Below are 25,754 nucleotides of genomic sequence, written 5' to 3'. Positions count from 1 at the left end.
TGATTTTACTGCTGCTTGTGGGGTAGATATAGGGGCTATAGGGGGGGGGGGGGGTTTGTTGTTGGAGCCTGGCACCTCCCTGTGGCTGGAGAGCAGGTGGATGGTGGCAGCAATGCCCAGGCTGCTGCCACCAGGAGCTCGACTTTGTTCCTGCTTGGGCTGGGAGTGCCCTGGGTGAATTCAGCACTTTGCTAAATCATCAGTGCTTAGAATAATTTGTCAAATAATCCACCTGGACAGCAAAGTTGTCCTCTCTAATGTCCTGTTTTTGTAACCAGATGTTTTTACAGGAGGGCTTTAAATTAATCTAGTCTGCTACAGCTCAACAGTGAGAGATGATGTTTGGGCTAATGCTCAACTTCATCTCTTAGGGGAAAGGCCAGGGAGAAATACTGCAGGAGAGTGGAGAGGGAGGGAAAAAAATTCCCTTAGCAGAAATTATTTTGAGCAGAGAAAGCTGCAGAGCAGTGTGGAATAAGGTAGAAGAAAGGCAGGATAGGGAGGCAGCTGTGCTGGGGGAGACAAAAGAGAGTGAAGACTCAAAAGGGTCCTTTGTTGAGAGAGGGGGGGGGGTTGGGTAGGATGCTGCTCCCCGGAGCTCTGTAGAGGATCCCTGTCAGTAGCTGGCTGGGCTCAGCAATGGTTTCCCCTGCACAGGGATTCTCTCTGCTTCTTGCTATTGGTTCTGGAGCAGTGACGAGCTGCTGGAGTGGATTTGTCTTTCCCACGTATGTGGTAGAGCTATAGGAAAAGAGCAGCCACATACCATTCCTCTCCTGTTCAGAGAAGTGGTATTCCTTTCTCTGCAATTGCTGGATGCTCTTCTACAGGGCTTAGCACTTGCACAAAACCTCACAACTGGTCTTCAAGGAAAATCAGCTGGGGCTTGAGCTCATCCTGTCCGTAAGATGCAGAGGGAGAGGCTGCTACTTTTTAAATCCCTCTACCTCTTCACTCGTCTCTGTTCCTTAAGGAAAACTCTGCATGACTTCTAATAGTGAACCAGAATCTTCAAACATTTCTTTTAAAAATGTGATTCAGAGTCACCCTCTCTATCCAGTAATGAGGAAGGTAAAGCAATCCAGAGTGGTAATGAGATTTATCAGTTGTCAAGGCCAGGGAAAAAAAAAGAGAGAGAATCAGATCCTGGGTCTCCTTCCTGCACCCCAGGTTGACCACTCGTCTTTCCCTCCCCAGGAAGATATGTTGGGAAGAAAATGAGGGGACATCAAGAGGAAAAGTGGTTAAGCCTTCTCTTGCTCCTCTTCTGACAGCCAGGGAACTGATGCTGCAGTTTTTCTCCAACCACAATAACGCTGTTATTCAACTCGGCAGCACAAGGTGGAGTGAGTGAGAGAAAAGAGTGCATGCGGCTGGTATTTTTTTAATCTATCAAACATTTCCCTGTTCTGCCGATTGCAAACTCCTGCCTGGCCATCTCTGCCACAGCATCCTGCGTTGCCATGCCAACAGAGGCGGTCATTCCATGTCGTGAGGGAATGTTCAGCTTTCCTGGGGGCAGCGGGCTGGTGATGGAGGGAAATGCATGTGGCTGGTTGATGATGACCCCTCACCAGGGTATGTTTTGGCAATATTTTTTCCCAGACCTTCCAGTACTAGGAGATTATTTACCTCTCATCAGCTCCCTTAAGATGTCATTATCAGTGCTTGACTTAATCAGGACACCTTGGCAGGAAAACCAGCCTTCTCCTGACCCCTGTGCTTTCACTGCAAATTAGAAATAATACAGCAAACAGCTCTTCCACTCCTCACTATGCCTTGCTGCCCTCACTGCCATGCAGAGGATTGTGCAGGGCTTTAGAGGATCAGGTCAGGGTCTGCTTACAGCTGTGCTCTCCACTCCTCCTCCACAGGAATGGGGAGCAGAGGCACCATGCAGGAAGGCTTCTCAACCCACTGCCAGCATAGTTTCTTTTAGACCATGTTTAAAGCACCAGCATACCAGGGAGATGTCCTCTAGGGGTAGTCAGGAAACACAGCAGAGAAATTTTGATGAGCTCTGCTTCTTTATGCCACCAAGATCACACCTGGCCATACCCCTGTCTGTCCCTGGTAGGGAAAGAAGTGTCAGCATGGCAATGTAGGGAAAGGGGTACAGGGCTTGCAGTGGAAAAGAAAGCAATGGCATGCCAACAGGCACTTATCTTAGACCAGAAAAACAAGAATCCCCTTGGATTAGGAGTTTCTCCTGTTTGTCCTGCTGGTTACAAGGTATGAATGGGTTACAGTGGGAGGGGAGGTTGGACTTAGATGGTCTCCAAGCCTCTCTTGTAACTGATGTTTCTATGATTAAATCTCTGGGCATCACCAACTTGTCCGTTCGGTTTTCTCTGCAGAACCAGGGAGACAATTCAGACAGAATTGTTATGTTGGTTATCTGGAAAACAACTTCACAGCCAGAAGCTTGGACAGTGGCCTGGGAAGCTGCTACTTCTCCTGGGAGGTTGCTGGCTGAAGCATCCTAGGTGCAGGTTCTCTGGGGACACAGGCATCCATCTCTGTCTTGAGCTTGCCACTGGAGGCTATCCCTTATGATTATGTCTACAAAGTACTTTTTCCACTTCAGCTGTGGAAGAAAAGCAGCCCCTGATCTTGGTAACAGAGACTGGAGGAAAGGGATAGCAGAAATACAGGTCACCTCATTTCATCATGAGCAGTGTTGTGCTGTGTCCTCCTTTGAAGAGGATGCAAGAAGATGTGAAGGTCTGGATTTAGCTTGAGCTGTGGGTTATTTAGACTTGTCAGTACACTTACACTTTCTCTGGGGTCCTCAGGGATGGCAGCAGAGGGATTTGCTTTTATTCAGTTAAAGAAACAAAACAAAATGCATCACTGATTGATATCTGCAAACCCAGGAGGGCTAGCTGCTGGCTTTGGGAAATCACCACCAGCCAAATGGGCAACTATTCCATACCTCATTTTTAGCTAAGCCTCAGATCACCTCCTACAGCCTTTTGGTTTGCAAATGAGGGTCAAAAACTTCAAAGAAATCAAAGAGAAAAAATTAAGTTTCCAGGGATTGGGAGTTCAGGGTCAAATTGCAGGATGTGGAGGTAGGACAAAGGTTCAGGTGTTGGCAACCACCACTGGCCCATACAAGGTTTGCTGGGTCCCAGGACAGCACAGACCAGAGATCCTGTTCACCTGGGCTTCTGCTGTTCCCTGCAAGACCCTGCCTGTACATTCCACAAGAAGACTGAACACTGTGGCCATTCCTATTTCCTATTAATAAAGGAAACTGGGTTTTCCTCCTGGAGTAGATTTGTACCAAGAGCTACTGGAGAGTGTCCAGAGGAGGGCTACGAGGTTGGTGAAGGGTTCAGAGGGAAAGCTGTATGAGGAATACCCCAGGGCACTTGGTCAGTTCAGCCTGGAGAGGAGGAGACTGAGGGGAGACCTCATCACAGCTCTCTGCTTCCTCACTAGGGAAGGAGGAGGAGCAGGCTCTGACCTTTTCTTTCTGGTGACCAATGATAGGACCTGAGGGAAAGGTAGGAAGATGTGCTGGGGGAAATTTGGGTTAGATATTAGTAAAAAGTTTTTCACCCAGAGGGTGTTTGAGCAGTGGAACAGGCTCCCCAGGGAAGCAGTTATCACACCAAGGCTGCCTGAGTTCAAGAAGTGTTTGGATGACTCTCTCAGGCACATGGTGTGATTCTTGGGGTGCCCTACACAGGGACAGGAGTTGGAATTTATGATCCTGATGGGTCCCTTCCAACTCAGCAGATTCTATGATTCTACTACTCCCTCACTGCATGAGCACATGTAAGATAGCTAGTTTTATGTGTCCCAGAGCCAACATAGATTTCTTTCTTATATCTAATCAGAATCTACTCTCTTTCAGTTTAAAACCATTATCCCTTGTTCTATTTCTATAAGCCAGAATAACAAATTTCTCTCCATTTTTCTTAGAAGCCTCCTTTAAGCACTGAAGGATGCAATAACATCTCTCTGAACCCTCTCTTCTCCAGGATGAACAACCCCAACTGTCTTCGTGGGAAAGATGCTTTATAGGAGAGGAGCTTCAGAGCTGAACACGTATGCTCCCTTCAAGCACAACCTTGGAGAAGACTTGCTCTGTGCTTCACTACTCCCAGCCTGTTGCCAGGCAACACAGCATCACATGTATTTCACTTTCAAGCTCCAAAAAAAGTGTATGTACAGAAGATTTTCCTCCTGTTCCTCCAAAGAGGGACTTCACAGACATGGGGACTGGCAGGTCTGAGATGATGAGGAGTCTCCAGCAGTCAGTGCTGGCTTCTGGTGCTGCTCTGCTTGAAGCTGGAAAGCTGGGATAGAGTCTGGTGGTGAAGGTGGAGAAGAGACACCTATAACTCCTGCTAGGACCAACCATTATTTCCTTGTACCCTCTGTACATCTTGCTCGTATTTCACATCTACCTCACACTCTGCAGTCACAAGGAATGGTCAGTAACACTTCTGACATCCTTCAGGACCAGTGATGTTTTTTCTGTTAAACTGTTTCAGATAAAGGCAGCCTCTTATCAGTGGAAGGAGCCCATCTTGCCTGTTTTCTCTCCCAAGGCAGAGGGATACTCATCACACAACCCCTTCCTTTACCTTCCCATCTGCCAGTTTTGCACCTGGGGAGTCCCACACTGAGTTTTGCTTGAAGGCAGTGGCTCCCTCCAGGCATAGCCCTACAGGAGGCTGGAAGCCAGACTCTGGAAAATTGTAGGAAACACTGCCATGGTTGTTGTCTCCCACAGGGATTTGTTTAACAGGTGCCCCACCTTCTTTCTGCACAGGAGAGTCAGGCTGCAGGCTTTAAGCTGATGCTCTGCACACAGACACAGGAGTTCTGTTTTCACATCTACAGAGTGAACACTAAAATGACTTCAGAGGCTGAAGCATGACCTGAGCTAGTTGTCAGCAGACTGATGGGCTGCCAGACCTGTTTCAGGACCAAGACACGTCTCACTGTCTACCATCCTGTAATGTACAACTTGCATTTCATGACAGCCATATAACATTCCTGAAAGCAAATTTTGGCACAATTATCACCACTTCAAGTCATGAAAGTCATTCGGCTCTTATCCACCTCTTTTAGAGCTGTCAGCCAAAGCACCTTGTGAAGTGGTTGAACACCATGGGGAAAACATACATCGATATTTTCTCACATAAAATACTGAGTTAACAAGGAGCACAATAACTCATCCCAGGCAGGAGGAGTCCTAGAAGAATTCCACCTTTCCCAAAGCAGCGTGTGCCTTCAGAAAGCACTGTTCAGAGATGCCCTCCTTCATTTCCACACTGAAAAATTAACACAGTCTATGTCTCCATCACAGAAACACACCTGTTAGTTGGCTCAGGTGTCCAGTTAAAATTAAGAGACACAAACTTAGGAAAGTCAGAGACCTCCCAACTGGCAATGGGGCACTTCCAATACCACTGGGGACCTCTTGATCCAGGATACAATTCCTGGTCTGCTCCAGGGAAGTGACTGAGCAGAGCAGCATGGTGTGACACTGGAAAACCAGAGGCTGGCAGTGCTGTTGTGCAGGACTTTGTGCTGTTGTAGTGTCCATGCCCCTGCCTACAGAGCTGTGCTGAATGCTCTACAGGCACTGGGACACAGTTCCTTCCCTCAAGCAAGGCAACTTGTTGTGTATCTCTTTGGAGGGAACAATTATTGGGATTGGTGCCACCTGGCACCACTGGAGAATTTCCACCCAGTTTTGCACTCCCCTCATAAATAACAATTTCCAGACTCTGTAACCCAGAACAAAATTAGAGCTCTCCCCCAGTACATAGATATGGCACCTTACTGAAGTATTTTGTATATCTGATCACCAGAAGTGTTAAATTTTCATCCTGAATCAGAACTACATATTAAAAACCTCCTGAAATATCCCAGTGACTGAAAGACTCAAAAAACCCCTTACCTTTGCCTTTCTGACTGCACAAGTCCACTGCATTTGCCTGCAATTTCCTGGGTTCCTGGTCTCTCACAGAGCTTCCCCTGGACAGACAGCCTCCTGGCTCTCAGTTTAAGCCATCATCTCAAGGAAAACATTTCTTTCTTACTGTCTTTTCTTACTTCCTTTTAAAATCAAATGTCACCATACAAAGTCCTGCATTTCAAAATCTGCAAAGAAAAGACTAATAATTAAAAAGGAGGCAGTGGAACTGGAACTGTGCATTGTAGGCAGGTGATTAAGCTGCCTTAGTTTCCCACCTGAAGAGTAGAAACAGGAATTTATGGTGAAAAAAAGAGCAGGGTTGTCTCTTCTGCATTCAGTCTTGGAAACTTTGAGTGCTGTTTTATAATCTCTCTTTCAGCTCTGCTCTGAGTTGAAAGTCCAGACGGGCACCTCAGTCTGAGTGGAATCATAGAAATCATAGAAAGATCACAAATATGAAAGAGTCACAAATATGCAGAAAACCTGTCATGAGCATATTTGGTTCCCATATGGTGCTCATATAGCAACATTATCAAGGCACTCCATATTCACAAAAGATTCAAGTCAGGAGAGAATAGGATCATCATTCTGGCACCCAGGTTTCAGAAGAAGAATTTCTTCTCTAAAATCAGGTTTGGTATAGGTGATAAGTAAATCATTGCACAGATACAAAATCAAGTTTATCAATTAATCACAGCTTAATGAGCCAAGAGTGTGGCAGAACCCAGGAAAAATCAAATCCTAGCAGACAAAAAGAAATAATACAGGCACTGCAGAGATTAAATGAAAAGCATTATGGACAATTCTGGTTTCATTAACATAAAAAGGAATACAGATATAAAAAAAAAGATATGGCAGCAGGCTATATAGGTGTTTAAAAATTGAAGAACCTGTCAATCAAACGGACCATAGAATAACTTAACTTCATAGAGCAAAACTAATAGGAAATACTATGGCTTTATATAAATTTGACAGAAATTCCTCTAGGGACAGAGGACTACTTCTGCTGAAAGGCAAGTCTGGCACAAGAACAAACATAGATAAAGCAGACATCAATAGATAGGCAAAGATAAACAAGTACAAAAAGAATCTGTTAAAACAGTACACCTCAACAGTAGGACATTTTAATTTAGTGGGCAAAAGGTAAGAGTCTTTGACACTTTGCAAACCTTTCAGAAAAAAGTCACGTGGGGCTTCACAAAGAGAATTAAGGCTCCTCAAATGGGAACCGGTTCATGAACACATCTCCATGGACAATCTTTTCTCACTTTCATCCATACTTTCCATCCTTTAATTAAACAGATTCGAGCACAAAGGAGATACACAACTGCATGCAAAACTCTGCTCACCAGTTCAGCCATTCATGGTTCCTAAAAGTGGTCAACAATTCACCTTACTCAGGAGAAGTCTGCAGCATCTTGCAAAGTGATGAAGAAGCTTTACCTCGGCAAAGATGGGGAACCCTCTATACAGAGTATGCCTTTGAGATTTTTTTTTTCAGGAATATATATCTAGCATCTGGTGTCCAAGCAGAGGGTCTGCTGGGCTCATACATTAAGAGTGATTTATGAGTTAGAGGACACAGAGATGCTGAAATGACAGTGTCAGCTGTTCAAGCAGTTACTATTGGCTGCCTGCTCCATCAGTACACAAGGTTGGTGACTCGTAGTCATCTCTTGCCAATGCCTGAGAGGAATTAGGTGGCCCTGTAATTGCTGATGGAAAATTTGTTCTGCAGGACAGCTTCAGGGTAAAGCTCTCCTGCTGGAACCTAGAGCAGCAATTAGAAAGGGGAGTTCAGTCCTAGATACAACTGCAGCAGGAGACAGAGGCTGTGTGTCACACCAGGTGGGAAAGCTTCCCTTGCCTTTGATCTTTTCTGTTTCTACCTCATGAGTTTTTAATTTATTTTAAAGGTGTTTTCCACCTTGCACACAGGAATGTCAGCTCTGGGGCTGAATATTTTCTCCCTTCCTGCAGAGTTTCTATTACATTTGCACTTCTGGTTTAGTGTCTGGTTAATTTTGCTTTCTTTTTTCTCCTCTGGTCCCTTTTCAGCTATAGAGGAACAACCATCTTCTCTTGGGAATTGTGCCTTGACAGAAGAGCCAGCCATTCTGCCAGCAGGAAGAGGAGTCCAGGAAGATTTTTTGACACAACTAAGTGGTACTGGTGGAGTTGTATTTTTGATGCTCCCTAGTGCTCATTCTAATTATGGTATTTCCTAAGGTTGAATACTTTCTACTGAAATATCTACCCAGAATCCATTTGCTGAATATATTTGCATGCTTGGAGAAGAGGTCTAAAGCATGTTGGAGTGGTGGAAAATATCAGCCTCCCTCTGTTTCCTTGTTTTTGCTAAATCTGATTCACTGCCACAATGCTTCACTCATGCAAACCTTTCAAGACACCATTGATCCTCTCTCCAGTGCTATGAACCCAAAGATGGAGGTAACACACAGATGAATATCCAGTAAGTGCTCAACTGTTGGACACAGTGCAGAAAAAAAAATTAAAAAAGGAGAAATTAAAAGAATTAAAAAAGAAGAAAATAAAAAGGAACATGCACTGTCTTTTGGTTGAAGACTGTAAGCCATGATCTGTAGAGGCTTTTTGCACAGCACTTTCACAGTGTGACTTAGAGTCAGCAGTGGCTACAGGATAAAAAGAGAGGTCAGTGTGTGAATCTTGCAGCACACAACAAGAGAGGAGTGAAAATGAATGATTTAATAGTGTAGGACAGCAAGTGGCCATGAACACAATCCTCCATGGCCTCTTCCGAGTGACTACAGAAACAGCACAGCATCTCCAGCAGTTTGTCACAGCTCTTTACAGGCTCAGAATAGCAACTTCAGAATCTGCCCACCCTCCCCACCCCCTCCTGGGCTCTCATGGGAGAGCACATTGCCCCCAGGAGGGGAGGAAGACCCCAGTATAAAAGGGTCTGGGAGGGGCTCAAGGATGCCCATCTTCCAAAGGGTGAGAAGTTAACACCTCAGTCAGCATCACATATAAATATATGTCAGCCTCCAGGAGATCTGGTGACTAAATCCAAAGCAGTATTTTATTCATGAACGTGGCTTCAGGTAGATTACTCAAGAGCACATAACAGCTTCTTTGAATGTATTCACTGCTAAGCAATGGGTTTTCCAAGGCTGCCCATTGTGGCTGAGTGGTCAGATAATTCACGTGACATGGTTGCTGCTCCTGACTGGGTGAACTTAGAAGAACAAATGTCACATTTGTGAGTATAAATTTCCTCTTTATTTATGCCTCTGACATTTGCTTTCCACTTACCTTTTTGCCAGTAACATACAATCACAGCTGGTGGGAGAGAGCAGTGTTAAGGGGACTGAAAAGTGAAGAGTGGAAGGGCCCAGGAGGGGTTAAATCTTGCCTTTGGTGCCCAGAGCCTTGGCAGAGGCAAATGCCAAGCTTCCCAAGAGCTTATCCCTGGTACCCAGCAGCTTAATTCGGTGTAAGTGCTTCAGAAAGTCACTGCTGCTGGAGACCTGTGCACTGCTAGCAGCAGATGAGGTAAATACCATCCCTGTACAACAGCTATCATGAGAGGAGCCAGGGCAGCTCGTCCCTACACGTTCCTGGTGGTACATGTGCACACAGGGATATCTCACAGGACCCTGGCATATCCACGCCATGGCTGGCTGTGGCCTGCACTGTAGAGCCGGGCACACTGTGTAAGGCACAAGTGACCATAGAGGAGACAAACCACCCTGTGGAAATGGCAGACCAGCTGTTTTACAAGTTGGGGCTGAGTTTGACCAAGCACAGCCAACATCTGCCGGTCTGGTTCCTTTTCTTCAGCAGGCACGTGGTAAAAGGCCTTTTGCTTTGGCCTGTATCCTCACGGCCCTTTGCAAAGGTGAATCCCCCAGCCACAGGGCTGTACTAGAGCCACAAGGTTCTAGGAGAAGTGACAAACATGTAGTGCCTGTGACACCAGGGCCTGTTGCAGCCAGGGCACATCCTGAAGGCACACAGCAGCCAGCCCAGTGTTGAGAGCACAGTCAGACAGGCAGCCCTTGCTTTTGGCTACAACACAGCTTAACAGCACCTGCCATATCTGGATGTGATGGTTGAGTCCCTGTGTCTGACTGCGGCCTGGGAGGACACAGTGGGACAGGGTGAAGGCCATGGGTAGCGTGCTGCACCCTGGCCTCTGACTCTGCACTCACAGACACATTCACTGGCGTGTGGCAGGTCCCAAGTCTCTGCCCAGAAAATTACTGCTTTGAGCTTAACTCCCAGAGGTCTGGAGAAACTGGGGTGGTCTGGGATCTAAACCAAGCAGAGATAATTTTCCACAGCTTCAGTAGCAGGTGAAAAGAGATTTTCCTCCCCTGCTCCTTACACAGCCTCCTTATAGATTCAAAAGCTTCCTTTTCCCCACAAACCTGGCGTGCTCGCTATCCCCCAGGACCTCCCAGTTCTGACAGGAGCTGCAGGGGAGATGGCCCAAGCTGTAACACCAGAACAGTGTGTCACACAGCCCAGCTTTTCCTTGGTTTGATGTCCTTGTTTTGTTGTATCTGTATTGAAACAGCTCAGCCTGTCCTGCAAGGGGGAAATTCCCCAAAATCATCACTCTCCATGCCTCTTATTGGGAGAAGGAAATTCAGAGTGTAATATATGTGGTGTGCGTCTCATGAGGAAACCATGAAGAGCCATGCCAAGCATGAGGGAAGGAAATGTTATGAAACCAAGAGTCAAGCCAGGGCTGGGGCAGATCTCCTGGCAAGGTGCTACCTGGTGGCCACTGTGCCCCTTCAGAAGCATTGTGGACCTTTTCCTGCCCAGCAGCAGTGACTTGTCTGCTCTGCCCTTCTTGGCCTAGAGAGGTTTGGACACCATCCACATACAAGTGTTGGCCAGCACCAGGGCAGGGGAAACATACCAGCTCAGATGATCTGCTCTGAGCTGCCAGGCAGGTACAGAGATGACAGCATCTGGGACAGCCCTGGTGGCAGAGCTTGGGCATTTCCTCCTTGGACCATCGCTTCTCCTCTGTGTTCTAAGTGCTGCTTGCTGGATCTCTTCTTTTTCCTAGGAAAAAATCCTCTGTGGGCATAAATTACTGCATGCCTGATGTTGTGATGTTCCTTTTAAGATAAAGATCAGACGCTGATGCATAGTGACTGTGAAGATTTCAATGGCTGTCATGATTTCAGCAGGCAGAGCCACAGCACAAGGGGCTGATACCAAGCAGCATTTCTTCAAGTTCAGGCTTCCTTTTTCCACAAGCTGTATTGTACCCGTAGCAGAGGACCCTCTTGGAAAAGCTAAACATCCCTGCTGAGCTGAGCTTCCCTGGCCTGGGGAAGTCTCCAGTCCCACCAGAGTCTTCATATCTTCCCCATCTCCCCAGGAGGAGGCCACCAGTCCACTCTGCCTACGGCATAGAGACAGACTCAGTAAATTACCTATTTTATCTGTGTGGCCAAAAGAAGAATCTCAGCCTTTTCTGATCACACCGTGTCAGGCAGCCATAGGACCTATTAGTAGTCTGCAGCTGAGCGAGTTGTGCACTTGTCCAGACGCATCCCTCTGCTTGCCAAAATGCCAACACCTTTCTCATCCTCTCTTCTGTTCCCACCTCCCTGGAAAAGAAAAACAAAACAAAACACAACAAAAAACCCCTCTGCAAGCCATCAGGGGTTAATGTTAGCAGTGTTGTCAGCTGTGACGTCAGGATCCCAATTTTCCCGGAGGGTCCCCCTCCATATCCACAAACTCCCTCTCTCCTCCCCTCCTCTTGTGACTTTGCAATGAGCAGCAAAACTCCACAGGAGCTGCGGCAACTGCACTAGGGAGACATCCAGTCCTCCCTCAGAGAGCAGTTCTTTCTGCAGACAGGGATTTATTTATTTGCTACACATGCATATATTATGTATTTATTTATTGGGTTGCGTTTGCTTTTCCTTTTTTTAACCCTTTCAGAAAAATCCCCAAACCTTCCAAGGGATGAGCCTGAGATTTCCCTAAAATAAATAACAACACAGTGGGGTTGGGTTGCTTCCCCTTCCCCCTCAGGAATTAAGAAGGGAGAAGGGAGCAAGTAGGTAATATCTAGAATAAAACAATATTGCTAGATAACTCACATCTCCCCCCCTCACACATTCAGACTCACTCACACGCACACACACACTCACGCACACACACTCTTTCTCCTCCTCCTCTTCTCTGAAGGTGGGTAGCAGGAGCCATGCAACATCTGCAGAACCGAATGGCAAATGAGCAGGAGGAAAAATAATCCAAGTGGAGTGCTCAGGGGACACTAACTTCTTTTTTTTTAATTTTTTTCTTCTTCTGCGTACCTGTGAGATTCGATTTCACATTTTGCTGAGTTCATTCTCATTTTAGGGCATTTTATTTTTCTTTCTCTTGGGATTTTCTCCATTGCCAGAGGATGTCTGTTGTTGAGAGGATGCTGAAAGGAAGAAGAAGCGAATTCTTTGACCGGCATTGAAGGGGAAGGGGGGACATTTTTCCCCCACATCTTTTAGGTTTTTTTCATTATTCTTTTTCCCTAGGAAATCATTAACTGGGGGGGGGGTTGGTTTTTTTTCCCTCCCCCCCCTTTTTTTTTGGAGGGGGATTTCAGAAGACACATCCTTCTTTCCCCTCCCCTCCAAAGATTTTTTCCATCCTTCGTCTTTGTGGAAATGTGGACATTTCAGGCAGACAGATTGAGTGGAATTGTCTCTGCTTTAGCAGCTCTTTGTCTCGCCTGCTGTGCGCAAAGGTAAGGATTGCGATCCCAGGCTGCAAGGATAAGGGGGCTGATACAGCATTTGATTGTTTTGTTTGGGGTTTTCTCCATCAATCTGTATGTGGGAAAGGGGGAGGGGGGGCTCTTCCCCCTAATTGTTTTCCAGCTGCCCACTGTTGTTATTTCCCAGTCCATGTCATTTTAGGGGGAGGAGGGAAGCTCATACATGAGATGTGGAGCAGGGGCTCTGCGGACAGAGACCACCTTGCAGCCCACTTGCAGCTTGCCTTGTCTGTCCCTCCCCCCTCCCCCTCCAGCCCCATATGCAACCTAAGGGAAAATGGCAAAATGAAGCATTTTACTGGGAAACATGGTTTCTGCAGGAGCCGACTGAGTGCCTGGCACCAAGCTGTGTGCATACACACCCCCGGCACAGAACTGCCTTGGCCATGCCTGTGTCTGCACACACACAATACACACGCAGCCACACTCACATCCAAGTGCTCTGTGCCTGTACCAAAGCCCTGGCTCTGCAGTGTACAGGAGGCAATGCCTACGTCTGTGCCTCCATGCAGATTTATGGCATGCAACATAATCATCTGTGGATGCAATCCATTCAGGAACATCCCTGCATGTCTGCATTCACCCATGCCCATTGGGGTGCACACACATGTGTTACAAGACACCTACAGAGCACAACATGCTTTACCTGCTTTGCCTGTAGCCATGTAAATGTGTGTGCTAAAACCCCACGTACTCAAGCTGCAGCTATTCCTGGTATATGCCTTGAGCACTTCAAGTGATCCAATGAACCAGAGGTGCAGGCACCAATCCAGCCTGGACAAGGAGCAGAGCACACCTGTTTGCTCCAATACAGGTGTTTGTCCACTGCCTTCACACATAGGAGTAACACTGCCTACTCATCCTCACCCTCCCTTCTCACACATGTGGGCAGGTGGGTTTGCATCTCTGTGCTGGTGGCATGCATGAAGTCTGCTGGGGAGGGAGCTGTGGCATTTCCTTGCTCAGCCATGCGCACGGAGCAGTGCATTCCCAACACACACATGCAGGTCTCTGCACAGGCTTGTACATCTCTTTATGCAAAGATTTATGTTCCCATAGTTCACAGGAACATATTCATGCCCACCTTACCCACACCATTCACTCATGGTTCCACCGTGTATGCTTAGAGGCAGTGTCCAGGCAAATATGTAAAGAGCAATGCCCGTATTAAAAGCCTTTGTTCAGACATATCCTTGCATATGTGTTTATATCTGCTTATGTCTGGGACTGATATTTACCTACAGGCTGCATGTATGTCTGTGCACACCTTGGAGACACATCACTATCCCATGTGCACATGCCCTCACACACCCCAGTCAGCAGTATGGTGTGCATATATGTAGGTGTTTGGCTGCAAGTATACATAAAGCACATGTACACCCACAGAGTCAGGGACACAGTATTAAAAAATTCTGTTCTCAGGCTGCATATCTGTGCTCCCTAAGTGGATACAGACCTACGTTTTCCAGGAATAGCACTTACATGCAGCTGCTTGCCCACATCTGGGCTAATGTGCAGAGGAAGGACTGCTGCTTTTTTGATCAAAAGAAGCTCTGAGAGGCAAGAGACCTTCTCCTTAATCATGATGGTGGTTTATGCTCTCACTAGGCCAACTTGTAGATAATGAGGAGGAAAGAGCCCCTATTTCCCTCTTCCCACTCTACCCCATTTGTCAAGGCCCCATGCACATTAGTTACTGTCTCTGCTCATTTTTCTTGCCTATATTAAGGGAATAACAATGCTTCCTTAGTTTATGGCCTGTGTGAAGCTAAAGAGAAGTGACTAAATCCTTTAAGAAATACACAGTGTCTATATTACAAATACAGAAAGCTGTGAATATGGAAATCTATGTACCTAGGAATGACTGCCTGGAGATGAACAAATGATGGTTCATGCTACGAATCCACAGGGAGCATATATACATATATATATATATATATATAAGCATGTTGCAATACTTCATTCAGACACCTGCATGGATATCCACAGGTGCAAGTGGACCCTCCAAGCCTATACACAGTGTTGTGAAAATGTCCACCTTTGTGGACCTCTCTGATCTTTTTACAGTGATTAAAGCAATACAATGAAGGGCTGGACCCATGCAAGGTGCATGCTTAGGAAAGCATCTCAAACACTTCTTTCCCCAGTGTAATTGTTGAACTCACACCTGTAACAGGAGTCTGGGCACCTGGGAACCCAGTCAACTCAGCACCCACAAATACCTCTTTCTGTGCTCTTGCATAAATTTTGTCCTTAGCCCAGTGTCTGTGATAACCTGATGGAGCAATACCTGCACCCACAGCCACCTCCACACAGACTTGGACGTGGTCACACCTATGCACACACGTGTGTGCGTGTCTCACAGCTGTACCACTGAGCCTCAGTGTTTTACGTGTCTGCATGTCTTGGTGGAACAGGCAGGGAGCCCGTGCAGTCTCTGTACAGTCAGGACAGCATCCATGTCTGTGTGTGCCTGTTTGTGTGGCAGACGTGGTGCTGTGGTGCAGCTTTCCAGCTTGACTTGGATGGATGTGGGAGGCGGTGTTGACAGGGCGACATACTGCTGTGGTGAGTGACTGCAAAGAGCAGCAGTTGTCACAGCCAGAGTCTCTATTCTCATGCAAAGCAGGGGATGAAGGTGGCAGGGAGGCTGCCTGAAAACCCAAATATCCAGCAGTACTTCATAGGTTCGATATTTTTTATCATCCTCTGCTTTCTGGTTTCCAACAATCAGTTTTGCTTTGTTATTAACAGGGAGCTCCCTTCCTGATGAAATGGCTGGAGGAGCTGCATTAGTGTTAAGAAGAATGGCTCCCCTCACTGTGTGCAAGTCAGAGGGTTGGGAGGGAAAGGATGACTGCCCTGTTACAGAGAACAAAATATGGACTCTTCCACCTTATCTCTATCTCTTGATTTGTGTTGCTAAGAAGTCATGGCGATGCTGAGTGACAGAAGATTAATTTTTTCATGCCAAAGATCAGCTGTCTGTTGAGGCCATAGGATTAAAGGACTATTTTTTTTCCTTTATTTCAATAATATGAAAAAATATCTGGGTATATTGAGAAGCAAAGATTTCACTGGGGTGTATGGCAGTGCAGGGCCCTTGCTGGGGAGGGACTTGTGTAATGGGGACCTTGGGGCATGACAGGTCCATGTTGTACAGTGTGAGATTTAGACCAAGTGCCCAGAGTGGCAGGGGAAGAGGAGTGAGCCCTGTAAGAGAGAGGCTACAGACATCCCATATGAAATAGAAAGGATAATTTCTGCCTCTCTGTGTATGAGTGTGCACCCACCTATGGACAGGGTGCAGTGAGGTGCAAGGCAGTGAGTAGGGTGGTGAGTGGTGACTGAGTTGAGGGCGTACAGTGCAGTGGGACAGCTGGGATGCAGGCACATGTGAGATAAGAGAGTGGGGCAACACTCAGGAACAGGGGTGAGCTGCACAAGAGGAGTCAAAATAACTGCTGAGACTACTGTGCCATCCCTATGGCTTAGGATCCCTGGTAGCCCTGTGGGGCTCGTGTGCAGGATGGGAGCCAAGAGATGTTCCAGGGACAGAAAATGCAAGTGAAAAAGGAAATACCCACAGTTGGAGTGTCTGTGGCACACACAGGTGCTTTGGTGCCTTGTAGCATGAGGGATGCCCTGATGGCACTGCCCATCTGGGACCTCCTCCTGTGGGGCCAGTGGCACATGGAATGACCAGGACTCTCTTCTTTTGTCTTTCAGCCCATCCACAGGGAATATTTCTGTGGTGAAAGAGATTGTGGACAAACTGCTGAAGGGCTACGATGTCCGCCTCAGGCCTGACTTTGGAGGTATGGTGATGGCAGATCATGGGGATCAGAGCACGGGGGCCATTGTGTGGCTGTGCTGCTGGCTCAGCTGCTCACAACACCTTGTGGAACCCTCCCACCTGACTTCCCCTTCCTGGAACCCTCCACCTGACTGCTAGCCCTCATCTACTCATGGCCTCTCCCTCATGCTTTTTTCCTGCCTCCTCTTTTTCCCTCTTCCTCTCACCAGTGTCGTCTCCAGCCATAATCATTTTTTGCAGACAGCTGGGGGGTTATCCATAGTCTGATATTGCTGGGGACTTTTTTTCTGGGACAGAGACACACTTTTTTTCCTCTATTCCAAACTTTCCTTCATCACAGAGAACAGGTCATCCTGCTCCATTCCTGTTTTTAATGACAGGATTTTTCAGCTCTTTTCCCTGCAGACAGGTGGAGTGTCCACTTGCAGGGGTGTCAGTTCATCTGCCAGGTTGCCCTCTCAGTAGCAATATGGGATAAAGTATTCCCTGGGGAGCTGGCGGCCTCACTGCTTATTCAGTAAGAGATATGGGAATCTTCAATTCATTTATTGCATCCTGTGAGCAAAAAGGAGGACAGGAAGAGCCCTCTCTTTGTCAGCTTGGCGAAGATGAAACATGAAATAATCTTTGGGTACCATTTTACTCCAGGGTACAATTGAGGTCCATTTGTTGGAGAGAGGAAGGCAGTGGAGGACCACAGCTAACCACATGGGAAGCAGGATTTAGTGGACTTCTGGCTTCAGCCTGCTAAGCTTGGCTGTTTTCAGTCTTTAATGGGCAAGGCTATTTCCCTTCATGAGATGTATGGGATTGAGAGGTCTTTAGCCTGCAGAAGGACTGTAACCACAGTGAGATGTCCTTCTGCAGAGACAGATGCATTGGAGAAGTGCCAGGGTCATGTCCACAGTAATACAAGGGAGTAGTTTTCTCCCAAAGGGCCTGATCCAAAGTGCCTTGAAGCTGGGCATGGCAGAATATCCCCACTGATTTTATCATGTTTTGAAATCACCTTGATTTCTTCCAGTTTCCCATGACCACATGACTGAACTCATCTCTCTTTTAAACCTCTGGTTTCTCTACACCTCATCCAAATCTGGTCCCATCCACTCACCACCCTTTTCCCTGCCTTCCCTTCCCATGCTCACAGGCCCCACCATCCTCAGCACAGTGCTCTGCCCCAGGATGGAGCAGGGGGTTGAGACAGCAATACCAAGTACTGCTGGGCCCTGTGCTGTGTGGTGGGAGAGGTGCTCACCCCTCCATAGTGCACGGGGGGCACCTGGGGGATCACTTTAGTGCAGTGGGAAATGCTTTGGGGAGTCTTGAAGCACTTTGCATGGAAACAGGTTTCCCCTTCTCCCTTCTCTACTTTGAACACAGGGTTGGATTTAAAGTCTGGGAAACATGAAATGTGCCCATTAGCTGACTGGCCCCAAACACAGGAGTTGGTGTTTTATTTTATGAGGGGAGAAGCACAGATATGACAAAAAAACTGCAAGAAAATCATACTGCAAGCCATAGAAATGATTATGATCCAGTAAAACAGGAAGGTTATGGAGGCACAGAGCAGAGGGGTGCAGCAGAGAGCAGTGGGGCTGGAGGTCCAAAGCCTAGGTCCATTTCACATTCTGTGAGCTTTGACACCAGGTCCTCAGAGCATGGATCCACTCCCCCAGGACACAGACCACCCCTTCCTTCACCCAGGCAAGGTAGCATGGGGCTCAGCACAGGCCATGCTGCTGACCTTGCAGGTCTGTGTGGTGCACAGGCAGTGTTGGCAGGCGCTGCATCCTTCCTGACTGTAAAATGGATGGTTTGGGGAAACCATTTCATTTCATTTTACTCTGAATTCCTAACGCACAAACTGCTTTTTTTCTTAGTCAAGCAGAGAAATAGAGAGATAACAGGAACCCCCTTTCCCTCACTCATTTCACTGTTGCCTTTCATGCTTTCTTGCCCTTCCCCCTGCTTGTGAGTGTGAAGTCCTGGCTGGCAACACCACTGATGGTGCCTTTGGAGCTTGGTGTGCAGGGATGCCCTAACTCAGCATATCTGGCCCCCTCGCCCTGAGGATAAACTTACCTGGACAAATTTCTCCTGCAGCATTTAGAGATGTGGGAAGTGGGCTGAGAAGTGAGTCTGAAAGCTGGAAATAATTATCTTTGTAAGCCTGAAGGAAAGGAGTGGAAGTTTCTTTGCACCACTGCTGTCCCCAGGGCTCACCAGTTCTCTGAGATTTTGGGCCAAATAAGTTCCTAGGAAATATCCAGTGGGATTATGCCTGGATATATCTAACCATTTGTGGCTTCTAGTTCATCCACCTCTCTGTTGTGGAGAGGGCAAAGTTCCCCCCAGTAAATTGTGTGCATCTGGAAAAGCCATTCAGGGCAAAACCCTGGAAGGTGTGTGTATGCAAACATGAATTTTCTCAAGGAAATGTGGGACTGGATTGAACTGTAGTTACAGCACTGTGGGGCTGGTCTGTTCTCCAGGACACTGACCTTCAGCTCTCCTCATGCTGCACTTGGACCATCCTGCTACCATGCTGCCTGCCAGCTGAGAAAGATGGGTGTGAGCCTTCTCTTCTGGGGCAGTCTCTCTTCATCCTTTTGTGCTCTTGCTACAGGAAGACCAGTTAGGGTGAGCTATGAATGACTGAAACAGCATCTTGGAGGGGTGGTAGGTCCTGCTTAGAGCCACTTGTCCCTGGAGAAACATCATGGGACTGTCTTGGGGCCGGCCTAGTAGTTACCAAGGGGTCTGACTGGACAGGTAGCTTCCTGGAGGAGTGGACAGGACCGGAGCAAAGCAGCTACAGCTTAGTATCCTGTGAGCCAGGCTGAGGTACTCCATACAACACTTCTGCAAACCAGAGCCCTCTGCAGCTGAAGAATGAGGGCACTGAGGACAGGAAGTTCAGAGCAGCTGGTGCTGGGCACTCTGGAGGTTCAGGCAGAGAAAGGTCCTTCCCAGATAGATTCCCGTGTTAGAAGTGATACCCGCAAACATTATACACCTTCCTCCCTTTTTTGCTCTTTCCCTGCTCACCTTCCCCATCTATTCCTCCTATGAGAGCATTATTTTATTCTTTCTAGCCTTCTCCCACATTAGGGGCTGGTGGCAATCTCCCCTGAACTGTCCTCTACCTACTCAGCCCTGTGGACAGGATACCACCTGGGTGTAGAGGCACGGGGAGAGCCTGTCCCCATGGACCATTTCTGCTTGCTGTGGTGAGGGAGATCTTCAGTTCTCAGCCATTATAAGACAGACAGTGTTTCAATGATGCAGCAGCCCCAGGCTGCCCTTCCTCATCCCAACACTCCCACCATCCCTGGGATGTGGTGTTTCAATGGCTCCAAATGCAACTCACAGCTCTCCAGTCCTCCTTTTTGAGAGAGAAAGAGAACTCCAACTAATGCCAAAAGGAGGACAAGTCTGCTGGGGATTGCAGTTCACTTTTTAATTTTGAGATGCCTCGTTAGCTCTGGGCTGAGCTGAGTAGCTGAGAAGCATCAGCCACTCACTCTCCTCCCCTCTCCCCAGCCCCCTTGGAAACCCATTAGGCCGATGAGCAGGTCGGCTCTCAGGGGTGGGGTGGTGGCTCTGAGTGTGAAGTCTCATCTGGGGAGCTGGGCTGAATGGATCAACACACAGGAAAAAGGGAGAGAGCTGGAGCCATGTGGGGGAGGTGGAAAAAACTGGGAACACCTCCTCCAGAAAGCTGTCTGAGCAAAGTGGGGGCAGCCCAAGGGGATCAGGCAGCAGCTGAGATGGAGTAGAGGGGGTGGCATTGAAGGGTATGCTGTGGAGCCAGCAGGTACATCAGTACTTGGGGTACAGGTGATAAACTTTTTCAGCCTGGGGAGCCCTGGACAAATCCTCTCTTACTTCTCAGCCACTGTCCTGCAAGCCCTAGAGTCGCAAGCTGTGCTGGGGAGATGTGCAAAAAGACCATGGCAAAGCAGGTCTAAGGGGTCTGTCCAGGATTGTCATGGGGATATGGAACAACTTCAAAGAAGGGATTTTGTAGGGTAGGAGGAAGATCCATCCAGGGCTCTTGGTCTGCTGAAGTGTTAGATTGTACTGCAAGATCCAAGCAAGGTGTTTTGGCAGGATGTGCTGGGGACTGCTCTCAGCTCTGGGTGATCGTGGCATCATACATCACAGGGAGATGGCAGGGGGGCTGTCATCTCACCTTGGCCCAGGGGGTGGAGAGTATGTGGGGGCAATGTCTGGCAGGTGTGCTGCAAGCCAGACAACAGAAAGGCAAGGAGGATGCTCCCTATTTAGGACTGGACGAGCAGGATCAGGTCTGGAAAGCACTGCAAAGCCATGAGTAGAGGACAGAGGGAGTTTTCAGAGCAGCAGCCTGGTTCTTTTAAGTGCTCTTAGGCACTCATTTTCAGAAGCATTAGTTCCATAAGAGGAAAAAAAAAGAAAAAAAAAAAAAAAAAAGGAAAGCAAACAGAGAGTGTATTGCCCCAGGGTAGAGAAGGCAATGAAGGTATGGTAGGAGGATTCCATTTGAGCTCAGTGACTCAGCTGCTCTGTTGGTGCAACATTTCCAGCCCAAAACTTCGCAAGAATTTCAAGCTGATGGCTCTGCTTCCTGGGTGTGGATAGAAAGGGTATCCTGTATGGTTTCCCAGCATCATTTACAGATCATACTATACTGAAGAATGGTGAGGGCATCATCTGCTCCTTGCCCCTGTTCCTCCTCTGGTGTGTGGTCCCTAATGTTTATCCTGGGTGGTGTGCACAATGTCTGAAAATGCCCAGTAAAAAGAGAATGTCTGAAAAGCCTTCAATATTACACAGCTGGGTGTACTCCTGTGGGTCCAGCAGCCTCCTGTGCCCCATTTTTAAATCAAAATTCCCCAAGGAAAACAAGCACTTTTAGTGTCTTGAATTGAAATGAGCCTGCTCCTTGTTTACACCATGCCATGGATCTGGCTTCCCAGCTCCTGTCAACCTTGCCAAGTCTCACCTCTCTCCTTTGACAACCAACCTCCTCTTTAGCTGCAATATCTTGTCCTCCCTCCTTTCTCACCTCTGCCCCTTGCCCCTCTCAGTACTTCTCTGCTCCATCACAGCTGCACTCTCTTGGGGACCAAGCCTACCCCTGCTACCTGCTTGTTCCTCAGCATTTCTTCTTTAAAAGCCACTCCAAATTCAGTGGACATGGTGATGAAATCCTCAGCCTTTCTCTGCAAAATAGCATCACTTGAAACCCAGAATTGTAAAAATAAGTGATTGATGATGCACAAAGTGAAGAACCATCAGGGCCCTGAAACAAGCAGGGTTGGCAGGCTGAGTGTCTGTGTTTGCTCTCACAAATGGAGTAGGAGGCAGAGGAGACCCCAAGCCACAGCACACCAGCCCTGTGTGGCTGGGAAATGGGTTGTCTTAGTGACCCTGTACTGGAAGGAATGGGAATTTGGTTTCTTAAGTAGTCAATGCTAGCACATTTTTAAGGCTTCCTGAAAATGTCCCTGTTTTTCACTGTGTATAAGGTTGAGACATAGTGGTTGGTTCCATGCAGTTAGCTTGCTTTGGCTTTTCAGAGAGGAAATTCTAGGCAAAATGACTCAGAAATTTCTGAGAAAAAGCCAAGGCATGTACATGCTGAGTTGTTTTTTTTTTTTTTTTCTTCTTCCTAAAATGTTGGAGGGCTGAAACCAACAGCAGCTCCAGCAACGCTGGCCCAAATGCATGTAAGTGTCCTGGGATGCCAGAAACCTGGCTGGCACGAGTGCTGTTTGCTCCACCCTTCCTGGTTTTAGTGCAGGTTCCTGGAGTGCTTGGAGGGCCAGGGTGGGGGGACAAGGTGGGGGCAGCCTGGCAGGGAAGAGGCTTTTGTCCTGGGCTGCCTGCGCTGGGGTGGCAGAAGCTGCAAACCTGCCTTTCTAGGGCTTACTCCTCACCTCTCCAGTTCTGTTCCCCTTCACTTCTGTAGAAAAATGTTTACATCTTAGAGCAGCAAGACTGTATTTTCGCCATGCTTCTGAGATGCCTTTAGCCAACTCTTTTTGCACACTCTGAGGCAGTGGATTGAGGAAGGCAGTCCTCCTGCCAGGGCCATCTTCTTCACTGTCTGCAGGAGAAATTGCCCAAAGCTAGGCAGAAGGTTAACCTGAAATGCTGCACTTCACAGAGGCTTTCTACATCTGGAAGCATAATCCTTCCTTCCCTGTACCTTGGCAGGCCAGAAGAACAGCTCTGGATTTGAAAGCAAAGGAGTGAATATGGATCAGATTGGGAAAGGAGCAAATTGAGGAAGGAGAGGCAGGAGCTGTATGGAGAGGTTTGCAAACCCCAGTTTCACCTGGTGCCTAAGAAGAGGTGGATATGCCACCAGGGCTACCAGTAGTCCCACTTTTCTTCCTGAGAAAAGAGTTTTAAGAAAAGGATGTTTAAGAAAAGGTCAGTAAAACAGGCTGCAGCTGTGCAGACCTCAATTCCCTCCCCATTTATGTGACTTCTGGCTCCAGACCATGGGTCACTTTCTCTCTAGGCCTAATCCAGAAGGAAGATGACAACCTCCTGCTGTTGTGTCTTACTTCATTAACTGAAGTGGCAGGATATAAAAAGATCCAGTCCTTCTTGGGACATACGTAGATGTTAACACATTGCCACATGATGGCTTTTCTATTTTTTTCACTTTGCTCTTTTTATAGGAAATACATGTTGTGAAAAGGCCTTTGAGGCTGTAAAGTCAGACACTCAGGAGTTCAGAAAAGCCAGAAACGGGGTTTCCCCCGGATATATATTTGGTCCCCTTGTGGGGGTGCATCAGGAGACAAGGTTCAACAATTCCTTCCTCCTGAATACCTCTAAAGAGGACACAGGAGAAGCCATTTACACATGCAGCTGATCTTCCTTTTCCCTTCAGAGTGGGACAGGCTGGGAGCATGCCAGTAGGGACCAGCTGAGGTGATCACTGCAGGTGATTAGGACAGGTTGAGTCAGACTGGAATGAGATGCATGTCTGCTGCAAAACCTGGGACCCAGCAGGCAAAGAGCATCTTGGATTTACACTTTCTTGTCTGCTCTGTATTCAGACCTGCTCATATCTCAGAATTAGTTGCTTTTTATAGCTGTAGTCAAGCATACCAGTACAGCATGAGTATGTTGACACCTCCCCTCCAAGGAGTCAAAGGTATACCCTGCTGTGAGGTGCCCAGCCAAACCATCTGATTTTCCAGAATACTTAGCATGCTGCATGTTAGAAGCCCAGCTCCTACTGATTCCAGCTACAGATTCCAGCTGCAGCAGTAAGTGCTCAGACCCAGTACCTCAAGAGAGAGACATGAAGAGTTCACAAAAAAATGTGAGGTTTAGGTGTCTTAAGTAGTAAGTAGTATGTAAGAGCCCCTGAGACACATCCAGTCCTGGAGAGGAGTACCCAGCTACACGAACATCTTCTTGCCTTTCCTGGAGGCCTCTCTCTCACAAACTGAATGGCTATCAGCTTCTTCAGCAGATCAAGCAGGGACCCCACTCTCAGCACTTTTCTCTGGTATATACATCCTGCACCATCCTCAGACCAAATCCATTCTTTATCAAAAAAAGAAAAGGAACGAACAAGGATCGTGTGGACTTTTTAATTAAGAACTGGCTTAGTAGCACCCATTTAGCAGTGGGAATCCTTCCATATAACTTTCAACCATTTTGTTTTCTCCTGCTCTTTTTTTGAGTGCAATACTGTTTCAGAATTTTACATCAGTCACTTCCTCTGGTGTGACAGAGCTTGCAAACTTCTTGCTACATGTAGAATCTATTTTTGCATTCATCTGAGTCCTCACAAGGTACTTATTGTCCTCTAGGAAGGAGCTAGGAAGCTCCACAAGTGGTGGAGTATTGGGTGGCTTTACAAAGACAGCAATGAGGATTAGTTCCCACAAGTCTCAGAGCAGAGTCCGATTGGATTTGGGTTTCTGAGCAATCTGCGTGCCTCCCCCAGAGCTGTGCTTCATAGTACCAAGCATTATTTTCTGGATTTGGTGCCAGGTGAAGAACATGAAATCTTGCTGTCATCCATTAAGCCAGCACACTTCCACAGGAACTGAAGGAGATGCTCATTCTCACGTTGATGCCAAAGCCCATGTTGGATAATTGCATCCCATTGCCCTCCTCCTTCCTTTTCACCATCAGCTGGTGCAGTCTTTCCCTGCAGCTCTGCTCAGCCCCTGGAACAGCTTCTTTCCAACACAGCTGGAGGTTGTGGTTAGTGAGGGGCTCTGAGATACCTCTCTAAAAGAAGGTTATCATTTTAACAAAGCATTTATTCAGTGAATCTTCCTTCTTATCTTAGGTGTAGAATTTTTTATTGCTGAATGCTATGCATTCAAGTTATTGATTAGCAGAATAATTCCAACCTTTGTTATTTAATTAACTGGTTAAAAGCAGATTATTTTTTATAGACAGTTTGGAGGGTGTTTGCCACCTCACCTGGACCCATCTTCCTTCTTGACTAACATCTACATAATACTCACTGTTTTCAAGATCATTCCTGCCAGTGAATTTGCCTTTGAGGAACTGCCACTGAAAGGAAAATGTTAAGAGTGTAAAACCCATTAGTACAAGTCCTTTTGATTACTCAAACTATATTCCCACAGCCCTAGAGCTGTTCATCAGAGCAGATTTACATATCTGCATTGTTCATTTCCTAAGACTCCCAATACCCCAGTAAAGCAGAAAAATGTTTTTAACCCACATAGCACAAAATATAACAACCAAGGAGTATGCTGTAGTTTTGCCACTACATGAAGAACGGCTTGTGTGTGCATGTCACTTTTCTCCACTATGTCTGCTTCAAAGAATAAAAAGTTGAAGGTTATTAAAGTGTCATGCTGCACTGATATAAGACGTTTCTTCAGCAGTGGTGACAGCATTTGATATAAATTTTTGCAAGATCCATTCTTGTGGATGACCCTTGCTGGGGTTTGTTGTTTATTTATATCTTGATATTTCATGTGAAACACCATGTACTTTTAATAACATGACTAGGAACAGGGACAAGGCAAATGATGTGCCTAAAGATCACTTAAAGCCCACTGAAGGGCTTCACATGATAGGAATGTTGTAAGGTGCATCCCTGTACCATGAATAAACCAGTCAAAAGCCCCTGGTATTCTGGAGATCCAGTTTTGGATCCTGTTCCCATGAAATGGAAAGAAACAGAGCTCTTTTCATTCAGG

The 25,754-nt window shown here is 47.1% G+C and overlaps 1 protein-coding gene and 1 long non-coding RNA gene across 3 annotated transcripts in view; both read left to right on the top strand.

The window, feature by feature from the left end:
• Window positions 1-1,498: 1,498 nt before the first annotated feature.
• On the top strand, window positions 1,499-8,241 carry LOC139802662 (uncharacterized). Its single transcript, XR_011728739.1, has 2 exons — window positions 1,499-1,578; window positions 8,003-8,241. It is a non-coding gene; the product is annotated as an uncharacterized lncRNA (long non-coding RNA).
• Window positions 8,242-11,705: 3,464 nt separating this feature from the next.
• The window catches only part of LOC139802584 (gamma-aminobutyric acid receptor subunit beta-4), a 65,515-nt gene continuing 51,466 nt past the window's right edge, over window positions 11,706-25,754 (top strand). The window contains exons 1-2 of one of the 2 annotated variants that reach the window (XM_071757895.1): window positions 11,706-12,707; window positions 16,467-16,555. In XM_071757895.1, the coding sequence (XP_071613996.1) occupies window positions 12,628-12,707; window positions 16,467-16,555 (169 nt within the window). In that variant the 5' untranslated portion in view covers window positions 11,706-12,627. The remainder of the gene's footprint in view (window positions 12,708-16,466; window positions 16,556-25,754) is intronic. The other variant, XM_071757894.1, reaches the window with a different exon arrangement.

Source organism: Heliangelus exortis, chromosome 14, assembly GCF_036169615.1.
Source record: "Heliangelus exortis chromosome 14, bHelExo1.hap1, whole genome shotgun sequence".
Lineage (NCBI taxonomy): Eukaryota > Metazoa > Chordata > Aves > Apodiformes > Trochilidae > Heliangelus > Heliangelus exortis.
Note: the sequence above shows the minus strand (reverse complement) of the source record. Positions and strands in the feature narration are given on the sequence as shown.